The sequence below is a fragment of the Balaenoptera borealis genome (genome assembly GCF_965194805.1).
Source record: "Balaenoptera borealis genome assembly, chromosome: 6".
NCBI classification, from domain to species: domain Eukaryota; kingdom Metazoa; phylum Chordata; class Mammalia; order Artiodactyla; family Balaenopteridae; genus Balaenoptera; species Balaenoptera borealis.
Window position 1 is genome coordinate 70,275,348 of NC_138863.1, and position 25,055 is coordinate 70,300,402.

Below are 25,055 nucleotides of genomic sequence, written 5' to 3' on the forward strand. Positions count from 1 at the left end.
GAATGTTGTCAATAACACTGTAATAATTTTATATGGGACAGATAGTTATTACACTTACTGTGGTGATCACTTCGTAATATATTTAAATATCTAATCACTATGTTGTATGCCTGAAACTAACATAATATTGTACTTCAACTATATTTCAATTAAAAAATGAGAGAATTGGAGGAGAGGAATTGGAGGCAGATAGTACAGAGAACTCTTCTGTTGCATTGCGTTATAGAAGGGAACAAAGAAATGGATGAGTAGCTGGCAGTGACAGTGGCATTGAGAATTCTTTTTTTAAGATTTACAAATTAACAATGTTGTTTGCTAATAAAAATGATACAATACAGAACAAAAGACCTGATGATATAGGGGAGAAAGAGGAGAATTGGGGAGTAATGTTTTTGAGTAGGTATGAAGAGATGGGATCTACTGCACAGATAGAAGGCTGACTTTGGATAATTCATCAATAGTAACATATGGGAAGGCAGAGAATGTAGGTGCTGGCAGTACATAAATATGGTTTTGGGAATCTTCAGAAGTTCTCTTTTGATTATTTTAATTTTCTTAGGGAAGTAGGAAGCAAGTCAACATCTGAAAGTCAGAAAGCAGTGCTGAAGGTTTGAGGAGAGAAAACAGGTGTGAGACAGTCATGTAGAGAGAATGGATTGAACTTGGGAAGTCGAGTATAATGAACTTGTAATATAAAGGGCCTACCTGAGGTATGTGGTCATGAATTATATGAGATTAGTCAATGTAGTTGTATGTTTTCCTCAGCCACTCTCAGCTGCGTCAATGGAGGTATAGACCAAAGAATTGAATTCACACAGTGTTGTGGTTTTGACAAGCAAGTAAATGGCATGAGAGAAAAGCAAGGAAGTTGAGGGTATACACAAGGGAGTGATTATAATGACTGACACAATGTTCTAACGAGTATTTTCAAGGGTATCCCTTGAGGTGACTGTTTATTCTTCTCTTAACTGAAAGTAAAAAGTATTAAAAAAATACTGTGATTTGCACATTCTGGAAGAATAAAAACCATGGAGATTATCCCATGGAGGAAAATATTATTTGAATGACTAGGAAGTCAGAGTGCTTAATTTATTTCAATTCATTTTAATCAAAGAAAACATAGTTTCATAGTATCTATTATTCAATTCCAACATACATTTAAAAAATACTAATGTTGTAAAGAAACACGGAGTGTATCTAATTCAAACTCATTATATAAAATTGTGTTGTCTAACATTATAGTAACTAACTACACGTGGCTATTTAAATTTAAGTTAATCAAAATTAAAAATTCAGTTCCTCAGTTGCAGTAGCCAAATTTCTAGTGCTCAATAGTGGCTTGGCTTATTAGATAGCACAGATATAGAACATTTCTATCATTGCAGAAAGTTCTGTTGGACACACTGATATAGAACACCAGTACAGAAAGGTTATGGCATCTGTTTAAGATCATACAAATAGATAATAGCAGAACCCAGGTGCCTTGATTCTTAATTCAATGTTCTTTCTACTACTGCCTCTCAATACCCAGAATCCAATAATTAATCCTGGTTTTAAAGTCTCATAAAATTAATTTTGAAAATACAAAGCTCCCATGCCTCCACCTGCCTCAGAAACATCATTTCTCAAAGGGAAGATGCTTTCAAAAATGCTTGACTTTAGGGCTTCCCTAGTGGTGCAGTGGTAAAGAATCCGCCTGCCAATGCAGGGGACAGGGGTTCAAGCCCTGGTCCGGGAAGATCCCACGTGCCACGGAGCGACTAAGCCCGTGCACCACAACTACTGAGCCTGAGAGCCACAACTACTGAGCCCATGTGCCACAACTACTGAAGTCCGTGTGTCTAGAGCCCATGCTCCGCAACAAGAGAAGCCACCACAATGAGAAGCCGGCGCACCGCAACAAAGAGTAGCCCCCGCTGGATGCAACTAGAGAAAGCCCACACACAGCAATGAAGACCCAACGCAGCCAAAAATAAATAAATAAATATTTTTAAAAATGCTTGACTTTAGTTTTAATGTTTGAAAAGCAAATTGGTGTTAACAAGTGACTTTTAAGGTCTCATATTCAACATATTAGTATTTTCACTAAATTTTTCCGAATAACATCAATTAAAGAGATTCTTTCTTATTACTCCAAGAAGCAGTATACTGCCTTTGCTAATACTGTAAGTGCAAAGATGTATGCAAGTACAAAAATAAGACCATCTAAACCCTTAAAATTACTCTTTAAGCAACTTACTTTATTTTAGTAGTAGATCAACTGAAATGGTTAAGTAGTACACCTGCTCATTTACCCACCTCTGGCTAACCAGAAAAGCTTCTATGTCTAGAGCTGGGTCAATTAGGCCATCTGTTACTTCAACTAAGGCAGCACAGTCAACTACTAAGGCAGCTGGACTCCACAGGGACAAGAGCCAAAGGCAAGGCTTGGGTAGATGACAGCAGAGAGAGTTGGAGGAGGCAGATTCAATAGGAATAGAGATGGCAATATGAGTGGGCTTAAGACATTTGGCCACCACTCTCAACAAAGACATGCCTGCAATAAGAATCTCACCCCAAACAACAGCAATGGTCTTTATTTCTATCTTTCTGCGTTGTATAACAAGTAAAATGCACATTAGATTTTTATAGGGAGAATTTTTACAATTTTCACACCATATGCCCACACAAAAGCAATAGAAACAAAAGAATTATTTTAAAAAATTCTTCAAATCATAAATGTGATTAGCAGTGACAGGGAGTTTTCCATGCAATATGACTAAACCATGCCTTTGAATTTTCCTAACACTTGCCAATTTCAAAGTGATGTATCAGAATATGGAAAGACAGTAATGAGCTTTTTCTCAAGCATATTTTCTATTTTTATTAAAATTTCAATTTTCCTCCAGTATAGTATGTTTTAAGGTGGGTCTAAAATCTTTCCAGGCATATGGGACTGTTATTTAGTAGAATATCATCAATACATCAAATCTGTGTTGAATAAGAAGAAGGAAGATTTTACAACTTCATATCCCTGCCTTTTTAGAGATTTATTAGGTTCTGGTACCAATTCAAATGTGGTGGGAAATTTAACTCATTTCTGACACTATTTACCCAGAGATAGCATCGGATTCCACAGGTCGAGGGCTCAGTCCTGCAAGACTGCCCACCAATCAGACCCCATTTCAGGTTGTTGCTGGTGCTTCCGATCAACTGGCTATAAATCTGAGGGTTCCCATGAACCCCTTCTCAGGTTCAACTAATTTGCTAGAGTGGCTCATAGAAGTCAGAGAAACATTTTATTTACTTGCTCACCAGTTTTATTATAAAAGGATATAACTCAGGAACAGCCAGATGGAAGAGGTGCATAGGACAAGGCATGGGGAAAGGTCAAGGAACTTCCATACCCTCTCCAGGCACACCAATCTTCCCAATCTCCATGTGTTCACCAACCCAGAAGCTCTCTGAACCCTGTCCCTTTGGGGTTTTGTGGAGGCTTCATTACACAGGCATGATTGATTAAACCAATGGCCATTGGTGATTGAACTCAAACTCTAGCCCCTCTCACCTCCCTTGTGGTAACCTCCAGGGAGTAACCTCATTAACATAACAAAAGACATCTTTGTTGCTTTCATCACTTAGAAAATTCCAAGCATTTCAGGAGCTCTGTGTCAGAAATAGGGACAAAGACCAGATATATGTTTCATATTATAAATCACAATATCACAGAAGTTATAATTTAAATCATTTGAATCTTTGGATTGGTTATACTATTTTAGTACATATATTTAAAACACAACAAAATGATGGTAGTCTTAAGAGTATTTTCATATATACATACCTGGGAAGGAACATTTTTGGGAGGCTCTATTCGAATGCTTGGATCCCATTCTCCAGGAGGGAGAACAGTAACCTGATCCAGAAATTCATCAATTCCTGATACCAAGTCGTTACGATCTTTAGCTTTGTAAGCAACATCATGAAATACCTATAGAAGGAAAATAATCATTTATAGATAAAAAACAATTTTAAAATCTTAATGTGTTCTTTGTTTTCATCTCCCAGTTATCTCACATGTGATTATAACAATCTGAATAAGAAGCTCTAACTAAAGAAGTTTTTAGTGTAAAATATAGCTTAGTTTATTCTATGATTGCACACACTTATTTTTTCTTAGAATGCTAGGTGAATGTTGAAATTTCTGGTGGCAAGAGTAAGAGAAGGGAAAGGAGGATAGAAGGAGGCTCATTAAACTAGAATTAGTGATTCAAGTTTGGCAAACATTGTTTAAGTATGTGTAAATCAAACTTCCTGAAAGAAGCCCTTGCTTTAAAATAGAGATAAAAATTTATAGAATATATTAGAAATTTTAACAATATTTATACTGTGGCATAAACTAATGCTAACCATTGAATAAATTATGGACTAATCAATAAATGATAATAAGCCAAGTAATTATCTATATAAAAGTGATATTGGATCTTTACTCACATCCCACACAAAAAGCAATTCTAGGTATTAAAAACTTAAATATGAGAGTTAAAGTATTAAACTCATTGGACAGAATATAGAAGGATATATTTATTACCTCAGGGTAAGCAATAATACAAACCTCAAAGATTTAGTGTCAAAACAAAGCACATAATTTTTGCTGTTCTTCAAGGGAAAAAAAAAACAGGTGTTCAATAATGTCAAATGCCAGTAAGAGATCAAGTGACATGAGTACTGAACACAGGATAGTATATTTCGTAAATGGTGACCTTACAGAAAGCAGTTTCAGTAGAGTGGTAGTGACAAAAATCATACTGTAACACACTGAGATAAATGAAGTTATGATATTCAGGACAAAGTAGAGATCAGTCTTTCAAAACTCTTGAGATTCAGATTCATTCAACCTTTCAGTGGTACATGCCATGTTAAGGAGTAAGAAATTTTAAGGATGGGAAAAACCTGGACTTTTATTTCATATGTATTTCTTAAGTAGCTACTATATGTTGGGCATGTTTGCTAATTGAACAGAACAAGTCAGTGTTGACTTAAGAGCTAGGTGATAGAGAAAATTGTTGGTGCAAAAATCCAAAACAAGAAAAAGAAAAAGAATCCCTTTTTTTTGTTTTTGCTTTGGCTTTTGTTTTTATAAAACTATGTTATTTATGTTAATATACAATGACTTTACTATTGTTATTTTAAAATAAATTCACAAATACACTTAAAAATTCTCAGTTTTAAGTTCTCTTATGATAAATATCAGCATACTTATCTATATAAACAAAAGCTCTTTGGAATGCTTAATAATTTTTAAGACTATAAAAGGATTAATAAATTGGTAGTAGCGCCAATAAACAAAATCATATGATTTATTTCTAGTGATGCTCAACAGGAAGGAAGAAAATAGATTAGACTGACTCAAGATAAGGTGTTGCTAGGATGACTAGCACATTCAGTCATTAACTCGTTTAAAAAAAAATTTACTGAACCCTGACTGAGGGCCAGACACTACGTTAAGTTTGAAGATACAAAAGGAAAAGACAGTCTACCTACAAGAAGTTCCTGGTACAGAGAGGAAAAGAACAAACAGAGCTTAGTCAACAAATATTTATTTGAGCACCTGACAAAATCAGGGAACAAAAATGAATATTAAGTGGTAACTGCTCTCATGGAATTTACAGCTTAATAGTGCAATACAATTCACCATTTTCTTAACTAAACTGTAAGAATCAACATATTGAATTTTATTCTTAATGAGTATAACTGGTCAATGTATTTCAAAGCAGTTAGATAAGCAGAACAATTTCTCCACCTGGGCTTTGAACAATAAAAACTTTTTTTCTCTTTTAAAAGTATTTAAACATTTTTTAAAATATTCAATGAATGTACTATCATAATTTAAATGTCCTATTATAATTAACAGCTCTCATTTTTGGAGTAACTTTCTGGCTGAGTTTCTGCTTCTCTATCCCACTGCTCACAGAGAGTTAAACAAATTGCCCCAAAGCTAAGCTCTAAACTTTCAAGTCTAAAGGATTCATGTTTGAGTCTTCATTCAAGAGCTGATGCTTGTTCTCAAATTAGGTCGTTCTCATTTACCAAGGAAATAGATGCAAGTCCTTTCTCTGCTCTCATTCTAAATCTAAAATTTTAAAACCATGCATGTTTCTCTGTTCTACGTCTACTTGATTAGTCAAAAACTTTGGAATTGACTTTTTTCTTTTGAGAAAATCTTGACTCCTAATTGGGGAAAGGAAGTATTAGGAAGAGAGATAACTTGAGTATTTATGCACAATATGCTCCTCTCACCACATAAGATGTCCCATGCCCCAGAGATATCTCAATGTAATATCTTAATGTCTTAGATGTGGAAACATAATATACCATGAAACATATGTGCATGAAAGTGACAGTAGTTAAATTATGACAGTGTCATTTATTTTTCAATACTGTAAAAATTGCAGAATATTAATCAATATGGAAACACTAAAAGTAAAGATACTGTCAGTGCCTTCTCACAGAGAGTTCTACTAGAACAGGTTTGTGGAACTCATGAAGCCTTTTTGTCACTCTCCTGTCTTCTCCCAGATTTCCTCAACAGAATATGTTACTCTTTATAGTAGGTTAAGTAGTGTCTTTTCAAAATATATGTCCACCTGAACCTCAGAAAGTGATCTTATTTGGAATAAGGGTCTTCGCAGATGTAATTAAGGATCTCAAGATGCGATCATCCTGGATTAGGGTGGGCCCTACATCTAATGACATGTGTCCTTATAAGAGACATAAGAGACAGAAAAGGAGAAGACACACAGAAACACAGGGGAGAAGGCCATGTGAAGACAAAGGCAGAGACTGGAATTTTGCTGCCACAAGCCATGGAAAGACAGGAGCCACCAGAAGCTGGAGAGACAGGGAAAGACTCTCCCCTAGAGGCTCCAGAGAGAATGTAGCCCTGCTGACATTTTGACTTCAGACTTCCGGCCCCGCAAAATATGAAAAAATAAATTACTTTTGTTTTAATTACCCAGTTTGTGGTAATTTTTCATGCATAGGAAACTAATACACTCATTAAGTTGGTTCTTTCTGAAACGGATGAAAAAAATGTTTTTCTTCTATCTTTTGGTTTCCTATGTGTAAATATCAATAACTAATTCATATAAAACCAATAAACATAATTTGAACAGATATAATAGAAAAATTTATATTGAACCCCAAACACCAGTTCAAATTTTCAGACTTCATAAAACTAGGAAAAGTTATATGTAATACTAATTAGCTCTTTTCAAAGATTTCAAGTGTCAGAAGCCATGTATTTCAATAAATAAATTATTATATTATTTGGATGATATTCTAGAAATGTATAATCTCTTTGTTATTTACTACTGAATTTTGAATTTATGTCCCTTCTGTGATTTTTGCATATGCTCTTCTTTTACAATAAAAATAAAATAATAAAAACAGATTTTCATAACGTGCTGTAGAATCCAAGAAACCAGTTATATGATACTACTTTTTATGTTTATTTTTATGATCTTACATTTTTGAGACATATAGCTCTTTGAGAAGCTGATGAAAGCTTTTTCCAGTCCAAGAAAACTACACACAAATTTTTGTACATAGAAAATTTTGTGGGCTGTATCAGAGATCACAGGCCTCTTGAAATCTTCAGCTCCTCTAATGGTTAAAAGACTCCCAGGTTAAGAACATCTATATTTAGGCAATTATAAAGAGAGTTGATAGACGTTGCATGGCTTTTGGTGTCATGTATACTATTCAGATAAACTGACATTGTTTTTTTTGGTTTTTTTTTTTGAGACCTTAAAATTATTTTGCCCCATACAAGACCTGCAGTGATATTTACAATGGTGATCACTTTGGCAATACATATGCTACAAGGGGACTATTAATAAATACATTCTAAATGTCACTAAATAACAAATTTTCTTTAGAGTATGAGGTTTTAAAATGTTCATGTGTGTGAATTTATTACCCCTTTTGAATAACTTTTTCCAAAGGAAATTTTATAGTACAAGCATTTAAAAGAAGGGGAATTCAATACAGAGAAATCTGATTCACAGCAAACTGTCATGAATACAGAACTCCAAAAGTTAGGTGTACCTAGTAAAGGGAAATGTTCCCAATGAACTTGAATAAATACCTCATCTGTCATTAGGGTTGCAATTGATCTGCCAATCTCATGGTACTGTTGCCCCTTTCCCATGGGTCCCAGAAGAATGAACAAAAATCTGTAATTAAGAAGAAAAAAACACAAATGTTTCAAGGTAGAAATAAAAAATAATTTTAGTAGTACAGAATCACTCATCTCAAAGGAATAACTGAAGATAGGGATTTCGATGTAAAATAGTTCCATATTTTTCCACAGGTTTTGAAATATTTTATGATGTTTCAAAATGACTCATGCTTGAGATCCTTGAGCAATTGGAATCATGGTTATTTTGCTCTGTTTCCTTCATTTAGTTACCTATCGTGCCCACACAGTTGTTAGTGTGAATTTTTAGGATTCTATAATCTATAGAGGAGAAAGCTGAGAAAAGTAAAATCTGATTAAACCTTTCTGAATTGTAAGAAAGAGAACTCACTGACATGTAAATTGTAGAATTAGGTAGAAGGGGAAAAAGGTAATACAGTAGTATAAACAATGAAAGAACATAGGGTCAAAAAAACAGTAGGTGTACGTAAATTTACATTAAATAGAAAAAATGATTGCCAGGAATCAAAGATCAGTTAGGATAAAAGAAAAAAAACTATTAATTCCAATGCTGCAGGAATAAAAATAGCAGCTGAACTGTGATATTCCATCTCAATTAGGTTGAAAGTCTAGCAAATACATCATCACAACTGGAGCTTTTGAAGAAATCAACATGTGTTTTAACTTTGGAGGACCTGTAATTGTCTTATCTCTGAAAAGGTCAATGCTACAGGGAAATTGTGAGAATTTTAAGATGACCTATATTCTGTAATATAACCCTACAGTATTCATTTGTTAAATGGTTCTTGATCTTAAGTGTGAAGACTAATGGCTTTTTAAAGTGTGCTAAAATAGGTACTACAATTCTACCTTTCATTTAGTTATAAACTTTAGAGATTGTACATGTTTTTACATGATGCATATATTACACAGTCTTAGAGGATGTGACATTAATTTTTTGTGTCAGATGTTACTGAATCCAAGTCAACTTCTGCTATACAGAAATGTCTACTATACATTTAAAACAGGAATAATTCAGTGTGGTGGCAGATGCTTTATCAAGTATAGTACTTTCAAGAAATTTCCTAACCTATGTACATCCTGCTACTTTTCAGGTTTCTATTCCATGGGCTATTTATAAAGTCCTAAAATTATTTTCTGACATTTTTACTATGTGTTACTGTTATATACACGGTGTGCCCTTTTGTCCTCCTAAGAAAGGATAATTACGAACCTTGAATGGCTTTCTTTATTTTATTTGTCTAACTAATCTTCTTCTATTTTTCACCTTTCCAAACTAGTCTAGTCTTTTAAATCTCTCCTCATACAGTGGCTCTACTGTGCCCCTAATTTTTCCTCCATTGTTCTGTAGACACATTTTGCTATGTCAGTATGAAATGAGGTCACCTAAACCTTTACAGTTTTCAAAGTGAGGGTATATAACCCCATTATGGCTTTTCTCTACTCCTGGGAATTTTCCTTTTCTTTCCTTTGAAACACAAGAGCTATCATTGTCATAAATAGCCATCATTTACTCAGAGTTCATCGGATACCTTCCTAAGTGGCAGAACAAGAATGCACTGCTTGGAAGATGCAAAAGAATTTTAACCTACTAAAGTAATACCTCTATGGTTAGTAAGTTTCACATCTTAAATCTGAATCCCAAATTCCCAGAAACTCTGAATAGATTACAGGGTGTAAATAGAAAAATGCAGCCTTAATCATACAGTCAGAGGCCATCTTAATGTGCCCAGTTCATCCTTCCCCTTTTTTAATAAAAGTTGGTATGTATCAGAAGTCTCAGTAGCCCTCCAACAGGATGAGACACTTCTCTCTATAACCTGAACTGGTAACTAGCTACCTGCCTCAAATCTGTTCTTCCACAGATTCAGGAAGAGGCACTCAAACACTGAATCCCCTTCCAGTCAGCTGAGCTCTAATAAAATGAGGCCTCTCCTGACTAAACTATTCCACATTTTTGGAATATCTTAACCACAATCAAAACACAGAGTGATGTAATCTGCTATGTTTTAAGGCCAAAGGTCCATAGAAGAAACATTCTACAAACCCAGTTGCCACAGCACCTGAACTTTTCATCAATTTAACTTGGCTAAGGCATTCAGTGTTTGGACGAGGAGGCATATTAACAGCATCTGAAATAATTATAGCATCAAACAAAGGGCAGCAGTCACATAGGAAATGGGGCCCTACATAGATATGTTTTGCTATGGGAACAGGATCAGAGTGAAAGCCTGTCTATATACAGGAATCGCATTTGATGGAGGGAGAAGGAAAGAAAACAAGGTCCCCTGGAGGAATTGCTAAGAACCTAATGTTCTGTAGACAATATTCTTTTTTCAATTTGCCCATTGACAGTCTTATCTCTATAACATAGAGATAAATAATAAACAACAAAATTCAGTTTGTATTGTGGTGAAGTTGTTAGTTTTTATGTACAGCTGAATGAAAAACAAGTTCAGGTAATCAAATTAAATTTGTACTTTTGATTCAGATTCAACCACAGTACCATGATGCTACTACGAATGATTCTTAAGACTCTATGTATGTGAAGTATACTATGCCTAAGATTGAATCTTATAGTACATTAGATACAGCAGGTAGTATCCTAATGATGGCACTTACATGTACTCTGAGGGCCTACTCAGTCAAGCATAAGGCAGGCCTTGAAAACTTTGATCTTTTTACGTACGATCACACTCATATACAGGATCCCACAGTCTAATGCAATCTTTGAGAAAAGCCTAATACTTTATCACTTTTCACCAAAATTGTAAGAAAGGATTTATATGGTGATATAGACCAGGGTATTCAGAGATGAGGAGCATGCCTAAAAGAAAACATAGAAATTTGAGAGGAAGGAGGAAAGGACTGAATAATTTTTAAAGCACTTTTTGCCCTCCTCCACAAACAAGAAGAAACAATAGTTTTGTCGATTACACTTTAGTTTCTAGAAAAAACTCTCAGAGGAAACTATATTTACACCTTTTTTCCCACAGATAAATGGCTTAAGAAAAGTGCAAAAGATGCTCTTATACTTTTTACCTGGTTGGGATTGGGACTTCAGCCAGTCCTTGAAGCAATACAGCTGGAGACAACCTGACAAACGCAACTACAGTTCGATCCAAAAACTCCAATTCCCCAACTAAGATGTTTGAAGCCTCAGCACCTGGAGGAATCTTCTTCATAAAATGCAGATCAACCTGAGATCATCACAAAGTAAAATAAGGTAAATCAAAATTGGAAAAACTTGTTAAATCATATCCTAGCACAGTATTTCACACATGGTAACCCATCAATAAATATAGTTTAAATAAATATTGCTTATATAAATATAGTTTAAATAAATTTAAAAATAGTTAAATGTCTTACTTGCCCTTAAAAAAAAACTTTTTTCTTTTACCTCGTATTTTTCTAATTTGTCATTAATACGTTGAATACTCTAGTTTCTCTATTCAATATTTTAAAAAGATTATTTTTCAGCATCAGTAATCTTGAAATTTTCAGGGAGAAAGGAATATGTGTTCAATTAAATGAATATACTTTAATCTTAATTTAACTAGCATTTGTCAATAGATTTAAATATTTGCATACTACATTATCTTAATTTGGTTCACAATACATTTCAATTAATTAATATTCAAAATATGCCTATTTCAAAAGAAATATAATCATGATTCTCCTTATAGTATAAATTATGACTTTAGTCTTCAACTTTATCTTAATTGTTCTATATCCTTCACATTCTATACTTGGCTTCATCAATCTTCAATTTTAATTTCTCATCAGAGAATTTAGGGATGGCAGAGCAAAGGAAACAAGAATAAAAATATTAATATTTGGAGTTGCTGAAGAGCCATTGTTGAATTTCTGATATGAAATGTCTGTGACTGAAATGAATGCACACAAAACAAAAGCATCATTAACAAAAAGAAATGCTTGGAGTAAAGGGTGAAGTCTGAAAATGAATGTAAAATAGTCTTAGGCATAAGTATCAATTTGCATACAGAGAGCCTCAGTGAAAACCAAGCAGTGATTTTAAAGTCAATTTTACAAGGCCTATTTCTTGTTTCTAATTCATTTGAGTTGCTTTTAATGGAAACCTGTTTGCAGGGAGAATAATAGTTTAACTGCTGTAATAACTGTTTTTATGCTCTCATGTTAATGAAATGGGGACCAAAGATCAAAGTGGGAAGAGGAGAGAGAGACAGAGACAGAGAGAAGGAAAAGAAGAAGGAGAAAGAGGGAGAGAGAGGGGGATGAGGCGATGAGGAGGAAGTGGAGGGGAAGGGAGAGGAAAATTAAGAGGAGGAAGAAGAGGAGAGAGGGAGAGAGAGAAGAGCTCTGGCAAATACAATGAGGCCAACAAGACTTTTTTTTCGGTCAGATATTTCTTCTGCAAATTTAATGATTTGAGAATATTTTTTCCAAGCAGTTTAAAATGAAAGAAAAATTAAAACTTTTAGGAGGAATACCTTAGGATGTCCATAGCCAGACTTTAGTGACTACATTAAATTTGTTGTTTTCTGAAATCAAGACCACAGCACAGCTATTTAGAAGGTTTATAACTACTTAATTTTCTGTAAGATAAGGGAGCCACAAAACATGAAACCCATTATATGAAGTATACATTTTATCACAAGGATTAAATATAAAAATAATCCACAGTACTCCACTAAAAATATCAAATAGAAGCAATGTTCTATTTAAAGAAAAAGAAAAATATTATAAATTCCAAAGTTTTTAACCTAAAAATTTGCTTCCAAATACAAATTTGTAAGCTCGTAATACCTATACACTATTAGCCTTGTGAGAAAAACATAATAAAGACTTATGGAGATAAGTCTCTCAGAGCCTAAAAAAGTGAACTATTAAGTTTTCCCCCTCAATAGAAATAACAATTATACAATGTTAATACACTGGAACAAAATTTAAAATGAGAAAATAGCTTTTTAAGATAATCTATAATTGATAATCAGTGTGAGTCATACTGGTAATACTTGTCATAACTCTAATGAGAAGTTTAAGTTCAACCTGGAAAACTTTCTGTGAATTCATTTATTTCTTGACAAATGCCATCGCCTTAACTATTAGCATCTGTACCTCAGGCAGGTGGCAATTACACACATGACTGCTTTAAGATTCAATTGAATTAAATCAAGGAGTACCAGTATGCTAAAATAGCTTAATTTTATAAAAGAAAATACATGGTCTTTACATATTATTTTTTGCATTATACAATACCTAATATATCATTGATTGATATCTGTTACTGAAAAAATGCATTAAATATACTGAATTTAATTTCAGGATTAGCAAATTTATCTTGATTTAAAATGTAATAAATTATAGTTAAATAATATATATCTAGAGTAGTCATTATATTATACTCATTACATTATATTATTCTTGGCGTAGTCATATATTTGGGGGTAATAGATTATATAACATATTATCTAATTATATTATTATATTATACAATTATATATTATATTATTCCTGGGATAGCCCTGTATATTTGTATTTGAGTTAACATACAATTCATAAAGAACCTTATTTGGCAACCTAACTTTTAATATAACAAAAGATCACATTTAAGGACCACAGTTTAACCTTTTATAAAACTACAAATATCAAAAACAGCTCTGAGGAATTAGGTTGACCTATGGCCTTAAGAGAGTCTTCAGGTGGACTCAAATACGGAATAAACATAAGGAAATTTTTCTGGTCCTCTGAACAGAATCTTGAAGAAATCAAGTTATACTCTTATGGATCTGGATTTATACTCATGCTTCTGGGGTCTCCAGACCTTTATGCTAAGAAGGAAAAGATGCTTTATTCTGGTTATTTGATACTTAAGTTGTGGATGAGAAACACTTATATCTCTGGGGAACAAGTTTAGACAGAAGATCATGGTGGAACTGGAAATGTCTGGACAAGCTACATGCTGAGATGTGAAAGAAATACAGATGGGTCTTTAGGGAGAAAGTTTAAGTCTTAAGCTCATTATAGAAAGTACAAGAAAAGTAATAGAAATTCCCTGGGGAGAAATGCTCTTGTGACACTAACCAACCAGTGATCTTGAGCAGCTCTCTTAATCCGGGGTTCAGCTTTCTCACCTTCTAAATGAGATTTCTAAGGTTTCCTACAATTCCAGGATTTAATAATGCAACTCTTTATATTTCACATATTAAAGATTGATGCAGAAGAGAGTTCTTTCTACACAGAAAATAATGTGGAAGTTTCTTTAAGTCATTTGAAATAAAAGAAATCGCCAACATTTGGGAAATAATAAAATAGCCATCTTCTACCTGTCAGTTTAAAAACATAACACATCTGCTTTTCAAAAGCATTATAGGGGGCTTCCCTGGTGGCGCAGTGGTTGAGAATCTGCCTGCCAATGCAGGGGACACGGGTTCGAGCCCTGGTCTGGGAAGATCCCACATGCCGCGGAGCAACTGGGCCCGTAAGCCACAACTACTGAGCCTGCGCGTCTGGAGCCTGTGCTCCACAACAAGAGAGTCTGCGACAGTGAAAGGCCCGCGCACCGCGATGATGAATGGCCCCCGCTCGCTGCAACTAGAGAAAGCCCTCGCACAGCAACGAAGACCCAACGCAGCCATTAATTAATTAATTAATTAATTAATTATTTTAAAAAAGCATTATAGGAATCAAAAAACCTGACATTTCAGATCATATTTTCAAAGAGTCCTTAAACGAATAAGTTTGATGGGCCTAACCACTGGAAGGGTTAAAAATATATAGTTTGAATGTAGACAGAACATAGGATCAAGTCACATGAAATGAAAAAGGACTTTTATCCCTTAACATCTCAAAATTCTACTGGGGTTTGGAATCTACATATTAAAACTTAAAATATTTAAATAAACAAAGTAATCTGTAGACTAACTGATGGATTCACTTTGATAAATTTACTACCAAACTGAAATCATTAGGCTAAAAAACCTTAACTCATGCACCTGCAAAATCTGGCACTAAAGTTTGTTTCCATAATGATGCATTACATTTGTTCTTTCCAAATCCTACTACTCTGTCCTTCCAGGTTATAAGGTAAGAAGTATTACTTTGTTTTTCAAAAAAAACCCCAAAAAATCCAGAGCTGAAGGCTTAAATTATATCGAACCTCATAGGATTCACTCAACATGTACATCCCAAACACTGTTCAAGGCACTGGAGATCCAGTGGGGGCCAAAACATATTAAATTCTGGTCTAGCGTTTACTTCTGACACTGCTGTTCCCACTGATATCAACAACAACAACAGTAATAATAGTAGCCACATTTTATTGAACACCTGCTATAAGCCCAACACTCTGCCAGGCTCGCTCTCTATAATTTCTCACTTAATCTTCCCCCCAAAATTATAAATAGGTATTATTCTTATTTTACAAATGAGAAAGATGAAGTCAGAGAACTCCTCCAAGATTAGATAGCTTATAAATGCTCTTTCTCAAAAGCATGTTCTTTCCAATGTGCCATGCTATGGACAGGAGACTAAAAAATATAGATGGTTGGCACTGAGTAGAAGGCTGTAGAAATTTAACTTTCTCATTAAAAACTGGAGCAGTCCAGTGATTTGAAATGCAATAAGAAAGAAAAGGATTCAAGAAAAGAAAATCTATTTTTCACTCTTCTATAGTTCAAATTGTTCTAGGAGCCCTGAAAATAAGACTACTGTCTCCAATTGGCTATATTCATTTTCTTTCAAATGTATTGAAGCATTTTTGAAGGCTGCGAAACTAGGTCAGGCAACTAAAAGCAAAATGATATCGAGATATAAAATTCAGTGTCAAAGGGTTATATCCTTTAAAAAAAGGTAAAAGGTAATTATTTGAAAGGATGTGATTTATCATCACTGTTTTTGAGAATGTTCACTGTGCTCCTGTTATACTGTTGATGCCTGCACAAATAAGTAAGAAACTTCTTATGTCATTGCTTTTAAGATCCTATTTCAAATGAAGAACATCAGAAATTAAATGTATGGCAGTTTGCGACAATTTTATTCCAACTTGCAGATGAATGATGATGTGATGCTTTAAAAAGATATTTTTTGGAGAGGAAATGGAATACATTTGAACTGGCTTAATATTTGAATCACATGCCTCCATACAGTGAGATGAGCTTTGAACCACTGTAGAAACAGAGCCCGAGGGTGCCCTCACCTCTCTCTCTTGCTGGTGTGGAGGTCCTTTTTCATGCCTTTGTTTCATCCCACATGGACTAGCATGCCCCTTTTGTTGGCCTCCCAGCCCCTGCACGCATAATTAACAGACTTAAGCTGGTACACCACGCTCCCACAGAGACTCCACCAGGCACCAGAGGGAGAGCATGCACAGGACTGGACCCAGACCATTTTGGCACTGGCAGAGGGATTCTGAAACAGCAGCAAGGAGCTGATCGCTATTAATCTTTTCAGAAGCTTGATGCAGGCAACTGCCTCCCATTCCCACCTCCTCCCACTGTTACAATCCTTCCGAGTGTTAAGGACCTTGTGAAAAACAAATTACTGGGAGTGATTACTGTTTCAGCCACTCAGATAAAGAAAGGTGTTGACTCTCTTTATTTTTGGTCAATATTAAAACTCTTCTTTCCTGATCAAGTGTTAGCTTGCCACAGCCTGCAATAGCACATATAGGATGTCAGGAATTTGCTAAGAAAAGCACATTATTTTCACACGCATTATTTTCTTAGAATACATTCAAATAAATGATTTCATCTGAATTGTCTCCAATTAGATGGATCCCTCAACAGTCAGTCTTTATTATGTTTTTATTCAAAACTCTGCTCAGTCTTACTATGTTCTAGTGTTTCTTAACACTAATGCCTCTCTCTGAATCACGACAGTGAAGCCTTAAGTTACGTGATTTACTTTTCCACAAATAGAGGAAAAATTATTTTGAAAAAAAAAAAAACTAGCAAAAGTTTTAAACAATAAATTTCTGTTAAATTCTCTGTGAAGTCCAGTTATCCTTTTTACTGGAAGAGATGCATCACACCAAGTGGCTGAAACCTGAAGACTATGCATAAAACTTACACATTTGGTTTTGTGAATAGGCAGAACATTACATGTGAACTTAAATGCTAACATTATCTGTAACAATATCAAGCTTTGGATAAGAAACAAAACAAATGTGCATGCAAAAAAAAATTGTGTCAACACCTCTTAAAATGGTTGATAATTTCTAGTAATAACTCAGAGGCTTCCTTAAATGAGAGGGAGAAAAGCTTACCTTGCTAAAGTCAACAGTGCTGTTTTCCCTGCTCACATCATTCTTATTCTCAACACAGGCTGGAGCCGACTGAGGAGAAACAACCTGACCTGCTAAAAGAGATTGTTATTACAGAATACAAACAATTACTTACATAATTCTAGACATATTGAGTGAAATATGAATTAAACTAAACCAACATAGGTTTCTTAATGAAGTAAGCATGAAGGGTCAATATAAATATATATATATAAATACAAATATTCTTATTTATCAGTTACAGATAGAAATGGGAGAATTCAGTCAAGAAAATGTAAACTAATCCTCAGATTAAGACTCTCAGATTAAGACTCTTTATTCTTTATGAAGAAAGAACATCTACAAAAAGATTTTAATCTAATCATGGTTTTGAAACATCAGTGATTTCTAAATTTTATCCAAAACTATTGGGATATATATGTATATGTATATGCATATGTGTATATATGACAAGATAGACATCTATTATGATTTAAGCTCAGACTGAAGAATTTTAAAGGTAATGTTGTTTTTTAAAGGGCGAATATTTATGTGAAAAGTACATAGCATATTTATAGCTTCTACTGCATCTGAAAAAACAAACCAAAGAGAAAAAATTCTTTGACAACAACTTTTAGAGATTTCTATATGAGAGGTTCAGTTAGAAATAACTTTACCTCACATACTACGAATACTGTGAATATGATATTATGCTTCTCACTATTCAATTGTGTAAGCATACTGATATTGGTCTGCATGACAAGAGATCAATAAATTTGAATTGTATTTGTTTTCCATTAACACTAACCAGCAACTTAATTATTTTGTAGTCTTTTCCCCATTATAAGAAAGATTATGATATTAGTTAAGTGGACAGTACAGCTGAGAATGTGACAACAGCTAACCAAGGGTAATTACATTCCATTATTCACTAAATATGAAACAGTCTTTTCAATCACAACTTATACGAAATCTGTCCATATTTAGCAATTAAATTATAAAAATTAACGACGCTTGCTTAATTTCACATGTATCTCTCTTTTCCCTAAACTCTCTCCATCCTCACTTGTTACTTTTACTGTGATACAAGTAATGACAACCCAGCTTCGAAGCCTTGACCATATTTTATAACCATAACTCAGTGACTCAAAAATACCGCTCTTATTCTCATCTGTTTTAGATGGGAATATTTTCTCTTCTCTCTGCCTAGCTCTTCTCTCTACCTGCCTAAATCCCAACTTTATTCCAAGTTTACCTTTAGTTTCATCTTCTCCAATTACTGAATTTCTCTAAACTGCTAGTGTATATACAAATACCTCTTCTTTAAATTCTTTAAATTCTCTTGAAATCCACTTATTCTTTGTTAACTAGAATTTAAGTGTGACTTAAAACACTGATAATTTTCTTTCAAATACTACTATAATTTGGCTTTTTGAACTATTAAGCCTCTCAGGCAGGGGTCATTTATTAATAGGTACAATTTTTTTATGGTTTAAAATTGTTATATTGCCAGAGAGTAATGGGCTTAAGATTCTTCTAAAATTTAAATATTTCACTGCTTTCACTAAACAAAGTAAAGTAATACATTTGGTGAAGATTTTTCAAATGATTTTAAAAGCAAATTCACCTTAAACCATGTACACAAATTCTTTTTTTTTTAGGATATTCTTCTCTTTTGTGACCTATAGGGGAGGTGTCTTACCCTAGACTATGAGAGAGAGTTCAGTTCAGTAGAATTGATCATTAACCCTACATGATACAGCACTTCTATAAATCACATAGATTTAGAACATAAAAATCTGAGAGTAATACAATCCTAAACAATTTCTAAAGTGACACATCTATATTTTATTTATAATTTACAACATAAAGTATAATTTTATAAGTATATAAAAGTTATAAATTTTTTAACATCTTTATTGGAGTATAATTGCAACACAAATTCTGATTACAGTGAATTCCAAAAAAAAATATTAACTTTAGAGAAGTGACAGACTTAAGCTGCATCAGTTATTTCCATTCTCCCATTTCTAACTGCAGCGTGCAGCTATGACTGTGAACTGTTCATTAGCAGCCATTTAATTTATCATTCTCAAAATAATAACTGTAGTTTAAAAAAAACCTTTTACATAATGCATTTGTGCTACTAACAGATGTCTTCAATCACCAGTTTCACATCATTTCTCCATATTTTCATGAGTTAGAACATTAGGTATATTTAAACCTAAATTTACTGAATGTTCTGTAAAATTGAACAGTGAAATTCAAGGCATGGCTAAATTAAATAAACATATATCTGCTTTCTTATAATAACTTATTTCATGTGATATAAAACTACATGGAAGAACAATTATTTAACTCAATCAGCAAACATACAAAAATAGTCAACCCAGTACAAAGTCATCAACTTTGAAGAGATTTCATTGGATAGAAAATATGCTGTAACTTAAAATTTGAAGAAATTGGATAGCCTATGTTTTCACATATATACTTTAAAAGCAGAATATTTCATAAATTACCTTCAGCTCATGAGACATGTTTAGAACATTGGCACTTGTATTTCCTCTTGTAAGTATTAATATATTTGAGATTTATTGTTCAATGCTATTCTTGTTCTGGAAATTTTACAAAATATTACCTCATAAAGTTGATAATCAGGAAGGGATTTGAAAAATATTCTCAATGACTATTTTAAGTGATATGGATAATGACCTAGTGGAGAGTATTTAACTAGCAGGAGATATACGAGATGACAGAAATTTCCCTGCTAGTTCTAGATTCTAGGTATGTGCATAGAATGTACGCTAATGCAGGAAAAAAGCATAAAAACTACCAGCCTATGACATAGGAATATAAACCACAAGTTTGATATCTCTTATATTTCAGAGATAATAGTTAAATATTAGTAAATATTAGTAGTTAAATACATTTAATCTCATCAAAGTTTAAAAAGTACTCCAAATCTTATTTCTCAATGTGTATGTTAATTTGTTAAAATGAAACAACACATATTAAATGTGTATACTTTCAAGGCAGTAACTGAAAACCTGAAAAATGCATAGGTATTATTATTTAAAAATTAAACTGAGAGGTTTGGTTTGGGTTATTTTGAAAAACTTGAAGCCTTTAAACAAAGCTTAAAATTTTATTTGTTCCATTTACCTACCTACCTACCTACCTACCTATCCATCTAAAGCCTGCGCATGAATTATAGTCTAACTACTGGAAATTTCATAAATTAAATAATTTTTATAATTCTGTTATCAACTATAATCTTTTTCTGTCTAAACACTGATTTCTTTAGTTTAGTCCAGTTATCACTGCCTTTCAGAAGAAGGTGATAGGCTTAGATTTCAAAATGACTTTCATTAACTCAAATACTATTACATAAGAAGAATCAGTAAATTTAGGTTTTGAAAGGGCATCTCTTATTTTCCCATTGATATCTAAAACAATACTAGTTCATAGAAGACAATTTTCAGGTACAGGATTTTACATTCAGCCAGAAAGTGAATATGTGTCCTAAAAGGATAACAAAGAATTTGCTAGGATTTTCCCCCCTCCAAGACAAAATAGTATAAAGTTAGGATTTAGAATTCCCATATATGTGTGGAAGTTTTATGAATGCTATTTTTTATGATAATTTTTCTAATAAATATGCCATAATGCTTTTGAACATACATATTTTTGCCTATTTCTTTATATTACCTTCACTATGCCCACTCATCACTGTCCGTACTAATATATTCTATAAGTAAATGTCATTGCAATTTTTAATCACATCTGTTAATAACTAAATAACTTTGAGACATTAAGATGATTATCCAAAAAGAGACATTTACTAACTTAAAACTTTATTATATTCAGGGTAAATTATTCAAAAACTAATGAAAATTGGACACTATTATTATGAAGTGAAACATGTTCATGACTATTTGAATGTAAACATTTGAGAAACCTAACATCATCCTTATATATTTACCATATATTTTAATTTTTCCAACCTTTTAAACTCAAAGAGTTCACCATCTTAAATCCAAAATTCCAATATTTGTTATACATCTTATCAATTAAAGTGCATATTATATAGTATTCATATCAGCAACTGCTTGAGTTAATTTTCCTTTGAGTCATGAATTCATTTTTTCCTCTGGACCTCCATGTAGGGTTCATATATAAGTTAGATAAAAAGTTATTATAGGCCATGTACTTTTCCAAGGCAAATCATAAAAGATTTGGGCAAGCACAGGAGAAAACTGAGGGTAATTCAAGCAACCTCTAACTAGAAAATGGAAGCTCTGCTTTTCCGCTTGTTACACAAAAAATTTTTCACCAAGTCCACTGCGAAACTGGCAGAGTCATTTCCCTCATCATAAAGTTGTGGGGAGAGCATGAGACTATGTCAGAATTACTATGTTTTCTACTTTAAGTAGTGTCAGTATCATTAAAGCATCTCAGTATTGAAAGACAACCATAAATATGTTCTCAAAAAATGTATTTGAATTACATTAATTCAAGTCCTTACTTATAGTTTTCTTCCTTTTTAAATAAATTACATATATAAGTATTATAAAACAGCAGCTTTTAAATTTCTATTTAGCCAAATTCAAATCAATAGGAGAAGAAGATACCACTGAAGTATATCAGTATTTGCTACTGCTTAATCCACTGAAAATCATGTGTAATAGAAGGAAACTGGGATGAAGACATGGAGGTACATTACTATTAACCTAGAGACCAAGCTGGTTTACACTACCTCAGAAACCTTCAACGCATTTAGAGTACCCAAAGGGTAGGAGATGAGGGAGGTACAGAGATGAGATGAGCCTGTTAGAGACAGACACAAGACAGAGCAAAATAAAGAAATATAAAAATGAATGACAAAGTTACATACATGTGTAACAATACATTTCTTCATGGGAATAGAAAACAAGAAGAAAGAAAGGCTATATATCTAGAAAATGTTGATTAGGTGAGCTATACTTCAAGAACATGAAAGTATGCACACAATTAAAGTTGGAGAAAAACTGGTATGCCTGAAAATAATTAATGTAAGATAAGAAATAACAAATTTAAACACATCATACTAGAAATATTTTTGCTGTTAAGACTTAAGTCTTGAGAGTCCAAACCTCAGTAGCAACAATACAGTGTCTCAACAGACCCACCAGCTGTGTCAACAATGTCATCCTGATTTTTTTTGGAACAATGGAAAACACCTTTTTTATAATGCTTAATTCTATCATCTACATGAGTTTTTAAATGTTTTCTTTCAAGTAATTCTAAGAAGTATTATTTGAGCTTTTTTTTCTTCAAGATAAAACATTATAAGGAATACTTTTCAAACTCTTGATATCTTATTTATGAGACCACAGTATTTAAAAAATAAGACAGCATATAAATATCTAAACACACATAAAACATTGTACACCTGAAAATTAAAAAGTACCGCATTTGTAAAAAGACGCAATTATACAGCCATAAAACTGATTTTCAAAAGCCATAAATAAAAATCATTCACAATACAGAAGTGTATATTAATTTAAGGGCTAAAATCTATGCAGGCCTAAAGAGTCAAGTCATCCCATCCTTCCATATCTAAATGTTCTCCAGTAACCTATGGTTTTGAAAGTAAGTCAGAGACCTTCTGCTCTGTAACTCCTTTTAAGATCCTAAATAAAAGGAACAACTGGAAAGTACTCAGAGTAGGTGAGAGAAAAGATATGTGAAGGAAAAGAAATAGCGTTAGAATTATTAGTAAAGGAAACAGTGGAATGAAGACACCCTACACCTAAGGAAACTGAGTGCTAAGTTATTTTTTTTTAATGTAAAGGTTATCAAAAGTATAATAATATTTTAGAGTAGACTTCTAAGCCAAAGTCTCGAATACAATTGAATGTATGACCTAAATGATGAATACAAATACTGGTATATCTTGCTTTCTAGATCATTAAAAACAAAAGTCTTATTTTTATTTTAGAAAGTCCTTCTAGTTTCAAGAAATTATTCAAATATTCTTGATATATTTAAGTACTTTCCACAACATCCTTTCCAGAGTTCTAATGTTAAAGAAGATATGATTTTTCTATTATTTTTTTGCTGTTGCTTTGCCAAATATAACTATCACTTTTTATTGAAACATCAGAATCAGACACTTAATTCTCACAGTTTTGATGCTTAATGAAATGTGAAAGTTAAACACAGCATGGCGGCACTAAAAATGCCTGGTGAATCCATAGCACCCGGCATCTTAGCCCTTAAGAGCCTGTGCAGTACACCAAGAAAAAAATTATACAAAAGAGTTAAGTTAGCGTATTCGGAGGAGTGATTGACAAATTATCACAAATCACTAAAAATGTAATGAACAAAATAGTGCAGATGGAGGAGAGGAGCAAGAAAATTACTGTCTTGTAAATCTAATCTATAAAATGGGAAAGAACCCCATTTGGTCTTCAGATTGAAATATCTGAATGTTTAACCCTTGGGACTACTACCAAGGCAGCATGTTCAAGGAACAGGTCAACTAAGGAAGTAGAAACTTTATTCTATATGACTCTTTTACAGTTCTGTATATAAGCATCAGTTTGTTTTCTGAGGGAATTTCAATTGTTTCATTTCTAAAGTAAAGGTATATTAAACAGGAGGGGGCTTATTTCCATCCCTATGCTTGGCAAGGAAAATGTTTTCTGTTTTCAAGTCTCTAGAAGATACTCTATTTAATTCCTAGTCTATAATCTCAATTTTAAAAACAGGTCAGTTTTTGCCTGATATACTCTACTGAAGAGTTTTTTTTTTAAATAATGAGAATATTATTTTTACCATTTTGGATGTATTGAAATCCTTCTGTATCTCTCTGTACTATGGCACAAAAAAATTAAATCTCTACTGCATATTTTGAAGCAGAATGTCAAATCTATATTTACAGCTATGAATTTTGATTTTTGTTTATCTAGAGTTTATCAGTTGTTAGAGTTCATAAGTAGATTGAGAACCTTATTAATAAAGGTCTTTCACACTTCTTTTCACTTCTGGATAGGAGATTTATTTCTAAATTGGTGAAGTCTATTCACATTTCCAGAATTCTTAACACACATAATTATGCAAAGTGTGTGAGGAAGCAAAACAGAGTCACAAGGAGGTGTTATAAGCCTAGGCTTAGGAAACCACTTCTGACAGCATACTCTACAACAATACTTAATTGGATATATGAATCTTATTAGAAATGTTTCCAAGTTTTTATTACCCTAATGTATGCCTCAAAAGGATCTGTATGTGTTCAGATAAAGGCTGATTGTACAGATGGTGACAGAATCACTTCAGAACTACTCATATTCTAGTTTTCAGAAAAACTAAGCAATTGCCTGAATAAGACAAAAAGTAGACTCTCAGAAAAACTCTGTATCTATATGTATCTATATGTGGAATTTACGATTTAAAGCTATAATTCTGTCACCTCTTCCTATGTTTAACAAAAATTTAGAGCTGTAACAAGCAGTGTGTCCAGGTCTACATGACATTACAAAACATAATTCATCCAGTGAATTCAGTACCCTCTTCCCTCCAAAAACATAATGCAATCAAATCATTTGATAGTAAACGTTATCCCCAGTGAAA

At 33.2% G+C, this 25,055-nt stretch overlaps 1 protein-coding gene across 12 annotated transcripts in view; it reads right to left on the reverse strand.

The window, feature by feature from the left end:
• Positions 1 to 25,055, reverse strand: part of SLC4A10 (solute carrier family 4 member 10) — a 301,412-nt gene that overhangs the window by 97,447 nt on the left and 178,910 nt on the right. For 6 of the 12 annotated variants that reach the window (XM_082395272.1, XM_082395277.1, XM_082395271.1 and 3 more), the window contains 5 exons: positions 17,445 to 17,536; positions 16,377 to 16,466; positions 11,240 to 11,397; positions 8,126 to 8,213; positions 3,821 to 3,967 (listed from right to left, as the gene is read on the reverse strand). In XM_082395272.1, the coding sequence (XP_082251398.1) occupies positions 3,821 to 3,967; positions 8,126 to 8,213; positions 11,240 to 11,397; positions 16,377 to 16,466; positions 17,445 to 17,536 (575 nt within the window). The remainder of the gene's footprint in view (positions 1 to 3,820; positions 3,968 to 8,125; positions 8,214 to 11,239; positions 11,398 to 16,376; positions 16,467 to 17,444; positions 17,537 to 25,055) is intronic. The other 6 variants (XM_082395273.1, XM_082395270.1, XM_082395267.1 and 3 more) reach the window with 3 other exon arrangements.